The following is a 10,750-nucleotide window of genomic DNA, read 5'->3' on the forward strand; positions in this document are numbered from 1 at the left end:
TGAGAATGCATGAGTAAAAGTGAGGTAATATAGAACTTATTTCACCTGTGCTGTGGCCTGACTTACACCTAGGTCCATACTGTCATCTTCGTCAAAGTAATATGTATGATGTATTATATCCCTGAGTGTCATAAGATTTGTTGCATTTATATAGTGCTTTTCTCATTAGCTGGTGACTCAAAGCACTTTACAGTGATGAGTATCGCTCTTCATGTATTATGCCAAAAAGAGAAATTGTCGCAAAATGTCAAAATCAGTTTATAAATGATGTGTTTTCATAATTTGTGCCAGTGCTCTGTTTCCCTTGATTTAGGGGGATTCCTACTTCTATGCATTTATTTCCTTCTGGGGCAAAACTTGAATTTATTTGCATCGTGGTGGTAGTTACTTGTTCCCTTAAATGGATTTATACTGTAACAAACTGAAGAAATTATACTTTATACAAATATCCCACAAGACCTTGCATTGTCAAAACTGAAGAAGTGAATTTTATGTTAAAGTGAAAAATCTAAATCACAATTCTGAAGTGTTGAACAAGTGTTGATTCTGAAGGAATTGACAATTCCAAATTCAATTCCAGTTTAAAATTACAGTTCAAATAATCTGAATTCCAACTCATAAACTGTATTTACAAGAATTATTTAGAATTCAAATTGGAATCAATCAATTCAAAGCTTCTTAAATTAAGATGAGAATTAGAATTCCCCTATGAATTTGAATTGAATTGATCCCTGCAGTTAACTCTACAGATTACAACAGCCTACTTGTACGTATTATTTGCATTTGAATTTTAACAGAATCAGTAACTATATGATCATTTAAAAATATAATATGTACACCTACTGTTCCAATCCATAGCAAGAATGAAAAATAAAAAGATTACAGGCTTTTTGTCAGGGTAGACAGGCTGATGTAGCAAAGTAAACAACGAAGAAATTAGGAAAAGGATATTGTGTTGTTAGTCATTAAAATGAACATAAAGCTCTCCTGCATGGATAACTACTACAGAAAGGGTTAAGGGTCAAAGGGTTAATAAAGTACATTTTCTATTAGGTAACCCATTCGAGTAGTTGAACATTTTTATCAGTTAGGTCCTAGTGTTCTTATCTTTTTGGTGATAATTGGAGACATAAAACCTTCAGAAACCCAGAATACTAAAAGTTGTGGACCAGACTTTGTACAACATGTATGCATGTGTGTGTTTATGTCTATATACACTAATTAATGCATGTTTGTGTGTGTGTGTGCATGTGTGTGCATATATGTGTGTATGTGCCCATTTGGGTGCATGTTTGTGTGCATGTGTGTGTGCGTGTTGCGTGTGTGTGTGCACATGCATGCGTGCGTGCATTTGTGTGTGTGTGCACGTGTGTGCGTGCATGCGTGCGTGTGTGTGATGTGTGCGCGCGTGCCTGTGCATGTGCATGCGCGTGTGTGTGTGTGTGTGTGCACGTGTGTGCGTGCGTGCGTGCGTGTGTGTGATGTGTCCCCGTAGGTCGTGGTGACCATGCTGGTTTTGCTGACTCTCCATGCTTCTGGGTGTGTGACGCTATCACCACCCTCCCTGCATCTGGCCGAACGCTTGCTGGTGCCCTCTATCTGTGACGCCATTCAGTCCGTGCTGGCGCTGTGGGCCGAGGTCAATGCCTCCTATGGCCTATACCCCCTCCTCATGAGTCTGCTTCCTCTGCTCTGTGTGGGCTGGACCCACATCCTGGGCCTGCCATCGCCATCCAAACCTGCCACCCTTCTGCTGGCCACCATCACATTCACATCCATCACCATCACAGGTACCCACAATGCACCACTGTCCCCTTCACCATCACAGGTACCCACAATGCACCACTGTCCCTTTACCATCACAGTTACCCACAATGCACCACTGTCCCCTTTACCAACACAGGTACCCACAATGCACCGCTGTCCCCTTCACCATCACAGGCACCCACAATGCACCTTGAGATGATTCTTGGAAAAATAAGCTAGCCTCGTTCGTTGACTCATCAGACTTTAATGATATAGCATATATTTTTTTTTCTAATATTTTTATATTTATTAAATGAACATTTTCAGCATTGCACCATTTTTTTTGTTTGGTTGCCTCTGTAGCAGTTAGGGTACACTTTTGCTATCTTTTACAGCTGGTTCCCTGGGGTTTTCAGTTTTTACTATTCCCTCTAGAAAATTAAGTTTGTGAAGCAGAGGATGACAACCTGCTTATAAATAGCATTTTAAAGTTAGATTGATTAATCAGAATGAGAACTTAAAACAGCTTTCCAAAGAGTCAGTCAGTATCTGAGTGCTGTTCCTTTGCTGGGGTTTGAGTTGTGCCCAGGGAATTTACTGTACTGCTCTGAGGATGTTGTGTGACTAAGCTGCTTCTCCATTTTGTAACTCAAAGAGCATGTTTTCAGTTCAGCAGAAATGTGAGTTTAGTTTGGGGTCAGAAGAGCTGTGATATGAGCTAAAGCTACCAGTGAGACTGTGGGAAGAGGTCACTGAAGCTTGTACACAAGGACCAATAAAAAGAGAGCAAACTGGAGTGACAGCAAGAACACCACGAGCATCCCATGCAGTAATCCTATCTAATAAAACTAATGAAAAAGTGCCTTTTATCCTGACGTATTTATTACTGGAAAAATACATTGAAATGAATGAGTCTGTTTTAATGGCGCTAATAAAAAAAGATATAAAAACCATGATTGGTGATACATTTAGTAGCTCAGTTTATTACAGTGGGGTCCTGTTGTAGAAAATACCAGGAATATAAGACCCCAACAGTGATCCCTTCCTGAATTCACAAAATCCTTCTGCTCTGAATCTCTGCTGAGGGATGCTTATTGAATTGCTGCTTCTGTACTTGGTACTAAGAGTTCTCTCCCATATCCTCTACTTTTCAGGTATGAAGGGGGTGCTCATGCCGGAGACTTTGGGCGTTCTCTACGCCCCCCTCAGCCTGCTCCTGCAGAGCGTCTCGCTCACCTGGCTGGCCAAGGCGGGCGAGGCAGAGGAGGGCGGGGCCGGGGAGCGGGCGTCGCTCCCGAGCGTCTGCTTTGGCCTGGCGCTGAATAAGAGCCTGGTCCTGGGCTTCCTGTGCCTGCTGCACCCGGACGGTCCGAGGCTGCTGAGCGACGGCAGCTGGCGCAGCGCCCTCTTCTTGGCGTACCTGCTGGCCCAGCTGCTGCTCGGAGCGCTGCAGCGCCTCCTGCTGGCCGCGGTGGCACTGCGCTTCTCCCCGCTGGCCGCCGCCCTGCTCACGTCCGCGTACGACCTAGCCAGGCCCTTCAGCAGCCTGCTGTAGCTCAGAGCGCCAAAACATCGCCCAAGAAGCAGCGCCCACGCCGGGCATAATGGCATAATGTGCCGGGTGATGCCATCTTTGTCCCTAAAGGTCGTCCCAGTAAATGAGCCCTGCAGGGGTACATCACCAGGAATGTATGTGACATCCAAAAAAATGACTAAAGGAAATCGAGCGCAGCAGGAAAACTTTGGTATGAAATTTCCTTCTGGAACTTCTGAACTGAGGTCACAAAATGCCTCAAATCTGAAGAGGAAGGTGGTGTTCATGGAAAAATGAAGTATTGAAGACCTCTGACCAGTCCCCAAAACAGAGGGTGTTTCATAACATTATTAAAAACTGCTAATAAATGCAGAACACACAGGTGAATGGCTTAGGGCAAGCCCATGTTGGCGCTTGTTATAAGCAAACTGAGGAAAGGTTTACGATGACAGCATGTGTTCCTGACAGCTGCAGTTAGCTTAAAGAACGCCACTGTAGGAAGTGAGGAAGAGGAGAGGGGGAGGAAGAGCTCAAGGGAATTTAACACAAATTAATTCTTTATTTAGAATTTTCTTTCACAAAATAGTTGCTTTATTAAACCTTTCATGTGCATAATGGCACAGGAAAATAAATACACTTGGTACAAAACTGCATGCTCTCTATACAACACCTTCATAACTAGACTACTGCTAGCATTAGCCTAGCTTTTCCTTGGATGAAAGGTTTTATGTGGGACACAACAATGGTACACAGTCCAAGATTTCTACACTCTGTGAATGACCCTGAGAGAGATATGGAGGATGGTAGACTGGTAAGAATAGGTTTATTACTCTCTGAATGTACTCCATAGGAGCAGAGACTCTGATGACTTCTCTCTGTGTCAGAGATCAATGCTGAGTGCAGTGGGAACAGATCTGGCTAAGATGCAGGGTGTGTGTGTGTGTGTATGTGAGGGGTATGTGTGTGTATGTGAGATGTGTATGTGTGCAGTGTGAGTGTATGTGAGATGTGTGTGTGTGGGTGAGATGTGTATGTGTGGGGTGTGTGTTTATGTGAGGTGTACGTGTATGTACAGTATGTGAGATGTGTATGTGAGGTGTACGTGCATGTACAGTATGTGAGATGTGTATGTGAGGGGTGTGTGTGAGATGTGTATGTGTAGGGTGCGTGTGTATGTGAGGTGTACGTGTATGTACAGTATGTGAGATGTGTATGTGAGGGGTGTGTGTGAGATGTGTGTGTGAGGGGGGTGTGTGTGTCTGTGTGTGTAAGTGTGTGTGTGTTCACTGGTCTGCGTTAGGTGGTAGGTGAATGCCCAGGCTCTGTAGCAGGTTGGAGGCGGGGCCAGCCAGGCCAGCCTGGGAACTGAGAGACTGCAGCAGGTTGGTGACCAGGTTCAGATCCACATCCAGCGGGAGGACCTCCTCCTCACTGTCCCCGGGCTGAACCAGTCCCTCTGCAGGACCCGATCTGTCGCCGCCCTGCTGGAGAGATTTCACAATCACTTGCGCTCACTCTGCTTTCTGTATCAGACGATGCTCAGCTTAAAAAACATGTGAATGAGAAAAGCCGACACTGAAGCCCCACTCACGTTCTGGGCGAAGCTCTGTCCAATGTTGGTGTCCTTCAACTCCTGATCCATCTCATCCATGTACTTCCTGAGACTTCCCAAAGCCTCTGCTCCCTCCGCTCCTGCATGCACGGGACCTCCACCCTCAGACTCAACCGCAACTCCATCATCATCATCATCATCGTCGTCATCATCGTCGTCATCTTCGTCATCATCATTATCATCTTCAAGATCATCTGAATCCAGCTCCTGGTCTGGGCCTCCTGTATGATCAGTAACAGTGATCAGTGAACAAGTTTAGGCAGACACAAGAACAGGCAATATAGTATGAATCATTGCTATGGCAGCACACAGCCAGTAAAAGTAAGCTTCAGAGTGATATTACCCAGCAGCCTGTCCAATGCAGTGGCCATGGAGTTTGGGTCAAAACTGAAGGGCTCGTTTGAATGGGACCTGTAACAAAGAGAGGGGTTACACATGCATGCATGCACAGGTACAAAGGTCGCACACACACGTACGCATGGCACATACACAAACACAAGCACTCACACAAACACACACACACACACACGTGCGTACACATGTACGCATGGCACATACATGCACACACACACACATCAAAAGCACTTTCATCCATGTTTTAATTGCCCAGTCTGTTGAAAAGAATAACTCTCTCTTCTATGCTGCATTAAGAGAACTTCATCTCAGACAGTGATGGCCTAACAGGTGCCTTCCAGCAGCACACTGAGTCCTCCACTATCCCAGCAGCCTGTGCTCCACTCACCAGGGCAGCTCGGCTCCCTCGTGCGAGGACACAGCGTTGATGAACTTCTTCATGCCCTGCGTCACCGCCACCAGGCTGTACCCAGCCTCCTCCTGATTGGCTGTCTCTGTCCTGTTGCCATGACGCGGGTCTGAGCTGCTCGCCCTCCCGCCTGCCTTCTCCTCCAACAGACGCTCAAGGTCCTGGGGAGAGAGGTCCAGCCAGCTGTCACCTGCGCACAAACACACGCACGCATGCACACGCAGACACGTACGTGCAGACACACACACACACACACACAGGCAAAAGTTACTCGCATTTTTTTAATACAATGATTTAAAAAAAAGGTATCTAGGATGAGCTTAGGGTTTATATGTCGTGATCAGCTGGTGTGTTATGGACTCTGTTGCAAAATGGCTACCATGTATCAAAGTCTGGTAGGTAGAAGGTTAGGACACCAGTGACTCAGATGCTCCCTCCCTTAACCTTACAAGATCACAAATATGTGATTTGAAAGCGATGTAGCTCTAGAAAACTGACTTGGAAAAAAACTTTCCAAAAAACATACTCTTCCAGAGGTTAAACAGACATGTAGCTGTGAGCTCAGGCCGTGAAAACTATGAATGCAACAAGAAAATAAATCCTATCAGACAGAAGCTGACCCTGAACATTCCAAAATGGAATGCTTTGTGTTTACGGTGTTCCATCCCATGGGAATCAGAGCTGGGAGGGATTTGGTTGCTGTGTACAGTTGCTCTGTACTGGCAGTAGTTTCCTGTAGGGAACGTCATGTACAGAGCAGTAACAGGCGAATGGGCTCAACTCACTGTCCTCAGGGGGGAGGTCAGGCTCCTGCTTCCTGAGCTCCTCTAGGCTGAAGGGGCAGCTCTGCAGAACCTGCAGCACCTCCTGCCCTGGAGACCTCACACTGGAGTCACACACACACACGCACAGGCACGCATGCACACAAACGCACGCACACACACATACACACACACACGCACACGCACAAATGCAAACAAAAATAAGCAAAGGCAGTTAGTCAATCGTCCTGCTGGCTACTTCAGATGCTGCATATAAACATTCAGAGGTTCAGCGGCCCGTGTGATGCTCTGGTACACAGAGGCTAATGGGAGGAACAGGACAGGAACAGGAAGTGTGATGCTCCGGAACACAGAGGCTAATGGGAGGAACAGGACAGGAACAGGAAGTGTGATGCTCCGGCACACACACCAGCAGGATGCTGCTCACCTCTCAGGAGTGGACACTGACTGCCGGAAGAAGTTCTCCGCTGACGCCATCAGCTCTCTATAGTGCAAGGATCCCTCCATCTCCCCCTACCAGAGACACCAGAGCCGTCACGACTTGGGGAGAGCAACAGGAAGGAGGAAACATGACAGCAACAAGGAGGAAACATGAGAGCAACAGGAAAGAGGAAACAGGGAGAAGAACAGGAAGGAGGAAAGGAGGAGAAGAACAGGAAGAAGGAAAGGAGAGCAACAGGAAGGAGGAAACACGGAGAGGAACAGGAAGGAGGAAACAGGGAGAGGAACAGGAAGGAGGAAACACGGAGAGGAACAGGAGCTCTCACTCTGAAATAATCGTTCTTCTTCAGACTGTCCAGGAAGCCTTTCCAGAGGGGACTGCAGCTAACCGGGACATCCGGCTTGGTCGACGGCTGGCGGCACCTTGAGCACAGGATCTCAAATCCGTGGGCCTGGAAAGACCCGGAACAGTCAGACTGTGAGGAGAGGTTGGGGGGGGAGGCTGTTTCGTAATGGAGTGCAATATGGGGTGCTCACCAGCTTCATCCCCAGCTCGTGGGCGCGGTACTGGGGGTGCGAGGGGGCGGGCAGGGTGAAGCCGCTACGCCGGTCTGGAGTGAAACGCTGCTGCTGCAGCTGAGCATACAGGCATCTCGTGAACGTCACCTGAAGATATACATAAGCAATGCCTGATTTCAGATCAGCTAGAGCACAGGCTCTATATCACCCTCAGAAACACAAAGAGATACCCATTTCACTGATCCTAGATCAGTTAGTGCATATGCTCAGTCATGCTTTGATACACAGTACACTTAACCAACAAACATGAGCAAGTGAGTGTCAGTGTCAGGATGGTTGCCATGATGAGTGTGAGACTGTCAGTGTGAGGATGGTTAGGTTACCATGGTGAGCGCAAGAGTGTGAGGATGGTCACCATGGTGAGTGTGAAAGGGTCGTTACCCTGGTGAGGACTCGGGTCTCCGGGGGAAAGGTTTGGAAGGTGCGACAGGCCTGCAGGTCCAGGGGGTCTCGCAGGTAAAACGTGGACACAGCCGGCGCCAGGAGATCTGGTCGACGGGCCAGCACAACCGCGATGCCCGCTGGCACAAAGCAGTGGGCATGGTGCAGGCTGGCCTGGATCTTGCCTGGGTACCTGGGAATACAGAACAGCTGGATAAGGAGAGGACACAACCACGAAGCTCCCCCTTTTAACACAACCGCTTTTCCAGCTTGCTGTCACTTCATATTTATCACTGGGATACAGGATTTTACTGGCTCTAAATGATTTTACTAGCTCACTATTTCAAAATCCTGACATTCCTGGAAAAACAGCACATCAGTACTGTGTATTAAAACTAAGAAAAAGTGCATACTGTAGCAACTAAGACGACATCACATGCAGTGTATGGACTGCACAACTGCTGCAAGAGGAACAACAGCCAGTGGAAAATCTACTAACATGGCATTCAAACTTCTAATGTTTTAATTGGACATGGGCTACCATAAAACCATTGATGAGCAGGTTTTCAGGAATGTATTTTCAAAATTCTAAGCCAGTGTTCTAGAACGCCATAGGTTTCAGTTACCAGTATTGATTGTTACATCAGCATTAGAATATTCAGTTAAGAACATTCTAATGAGATATTTGTGTGATCTCACACCTTAAAGGGCTAAGAGCCTGCAGCAGTGCCAAACACTTTCACAACACCTCCCTTATTCTCAGGCATGGCAGAGGAAACTACCACAGCCGTGCTGCAGCCGATGCCGATCTTACCCCTGCAGCCGCTTTTCCATGGAGGATCGGATCTTGTGATTGGCCAGGCAGGCTTCTTTGTGGGCGGAGAGGAAAGCGAGGGCTTGGGTCACACTGGGCGTGACATCACGAGGCCAGCCAGTACCTCCTGCACGAGAAGTAACGGGCAGGATGTGCAGCTCTCCTTGGAAGAGAAACACCTGGCAAAAAAGACCAGACCAAAGAGTTAGAATCACCTGACACAGAGCACGAGGACCACCCCAGAGTTAGAATTCAGGCCTGTCAATCACACTGTTTCCATTTTAAGATGTTTGATTGGTGGGGATGAAGGTGAACTTCATTCACAGGGACACACCCTGTTTTCACTGCTCTCTGGGTTAAGCCACTTGGGGAGGTGATCGGCTGCTTCGATTAAAAGGAACTGGCCATCGTTGTCTTCCACACTGCAAAACAACATGCCAGAGGAAATCAACATCATCACCATCCATCACTCACAGCGTGAAACCACAAAAAGCAGCTATCCTCATGCTGTAATATTTGTTAGGTGTTTGGTCTATTCCAGGAAAGATCAAAACACTCAACATAAAATTAGCCCGCAGTCAGAATTTAAAAAATGGGCTTTTCAAATTATTTTTCTTGACAGAGTCATAGCAACAAGTCCATCCCCAGACTCCCTGGGCTGTTTCCATGTGAAGCATTGAAAAATGTGAACCCTGGAATTGGTTAAGCATGTGTACTGCGCTCTCTTAGCATTAGCATGGCTGTACCTGGCTGCCAGCTTGGGGAAGGTGCGTGTGATTTGCTGCAAGAGGTACACGATGAACCACTCGTCCTCCACATTGTCCCCGAATTGTGTGGACCCTCCAATGTGTGCTGGAACACCACCTGTAGGAAGAAACAGAAAAACACCATTCCAAGACCTCTGCTTTATTTCACATTTTTTCCCCTACATTTTAAGGAGGATTCTGAGCTTTCACCCAGCTGTAAATCAAAATGTCAGAATTTCACATTGGGACACACCATAAAATATTATTGACAGATGGGACTAGACGTGAAAAACATAAAAGAAACAGAATTAAGATTTATGTGTACATCTAAAGGATGAAAAGTACAGAACTGCAGCCAAGCAACAGAGCTTCTATTCCACACATGTTGAAAGGTAACTAGGTGGAAATTCAGAATAATACAAAAATGGTTTTAAAGCTGTTATGTTACCTTTCTCAGGGTAGTGCTTTAAATTGAATGGCTGGTTTTGCCAGATATACTGAACGAGCAGCGGGGCAACCTCTGCCAGAATCTCCTGCACCATAGCCTGCAGACGCTGTTCCTGCGCATGGTTCTCCAATGGCTCAGGCTGAACCAGAAACAAACGGTAGGACACCGAATCCTCAAGAACAGCAGGTCTTCTCAGGACATCCATAGCAAATGCGGCACGTTGATCGTGTGCCTACAGCACAAACGGATGCAACATTATTTTACACAAAACACCAGAAAGGTAGTAAGCAACCCACCAGGCCGACTGCCTGACTTTATCGGTAAGCAAGTGAGACGAAATGTCACGTTGATTTCCGAAATAGACAAACAGAACAAACTACGTAGATAGCTGAAACGTATAGGCTCAGTATAAAATACTGAGTTTGTGTTCCGTTTCCGAATGTCAACTACATTCTTATTCTGATTCGAAATATATCTTCATGTTGGCATTGTTGCATGTAACATTACTGACAAGTTCTAAACGTACCAGTACTGGTCCAATTAGTAATATAGCTACTTAAGCTTATTGCTGTTACTTGCGCTTCAATCTCACCTCTCGTGCATGAACTTAATTATCTTCGCTAGTAAGGTAGACAGCCAGTGAAGTGTTTCTCCATAGAAGCAAATGTAATATCACGTGGAAACGACAGCCATTCGATACAGGAAATGTCCGCTCTCTATTTTTGTCCTCCAGGGGAACCACGTTCAAATATCTCGACTGAGAAACAGATTTTCTCACCATGGGTTCCGGACTGGATGACATCTCAATCTATGCATTGCGAACTGATTAGAGTGGTTTATTTCAGGGGGCAAAAAACAGCGGATGGGAATCAAATTTCAAAAGCATGCTGTTCTACAGTTAATA

At 46.4% G+C, this 10,750-nt stretch overlaps 2 protein-coding genes across 3 annotated transcripts in view; one reads left to right on the forward strand and one right to left on the reverse strand.

Annotated features, from left to right (window-relative positions):
- Positions 1–3,612, forward strand: part of LOC118218224 — a 4,808-nt gene extending 1,196 nt beyond the window's left edge. The window contains exons 3-4 of the mRNA XM_035400749.1: positions 1,496–1,790; positions 2,901–3,612. Coding sequence (XP_035256640.1) covers positions 1,496–1,790; positions 2,901–3,301 — 696 coding nt within the window. The 3' untranslated portion in view covers positions 3,302–3,612. The remainder of the gene's footprint in view (positions 1–1,495; positions 1,791–2,900) is intronic.
- Positions 3,613–4,529: 917 nt separating this feature from the next.
- Positions 4,530–10,658, reverse strand: ecd (ecdysoneless homolog (Drosophila)). 2 transcript variants are annotated; one of them, XM_035400814.1, is made up of 14 exons: positions 10,439–10,658; positions 9,847–10,078; positions 9,399–9,516; positions 8,987–9,074; positions 8,653–8,831; positions 7,839–8,031; positions 7,416–7,544; positions 7,205–7,330; positions 6,865–6,950; positions 6,441–6,541; positions 5,635–5,845; positions 5,236–5,303; positions 4,872–5,113; positions 4,530–4,761 (listed from the first exon to the last, which is right to left on the reverse strand). In XM_035400814.1, the coding sequence occupies exons 2-14, from the start codon at positions 10,049–10,051 to the stop codon at positions 4,564–4,566; spliced, it is 1,944 nt and encodes a 647-aa protein (XP_035256705.1). In that variant the 5' UTR covers positions 10,052–10,078; positions 10,439–10,658; the 3' UTR covers positions 4,530–4,563. The 2 variants fall into 2 exon arrangements, with proteins under 2 accessions (XP_035256705.1, XP_035256704.1); XM_035400813.1 differs by having other exon boundaries at positions 4,530–4,764; positions 10,439–10,654.
- Positions 10,659–10,750: the final 92 nt, after the last annotated feature.

Source organism: Anguilla anguilla, chromosome 18 (genome assembly GCF_013347855.1).
Source record: "Anguilla anguilla isolate fAngAng1 chromosome 18, fAngAng1.pri, whole genome shotgun sequence".
Taxonomy (NCBI): Eukaryota; Metazoa; Chordata; class Actinopteri; order Anguilliformes; family Anguillidae; genus Anguilla; species Anguilla anguilla.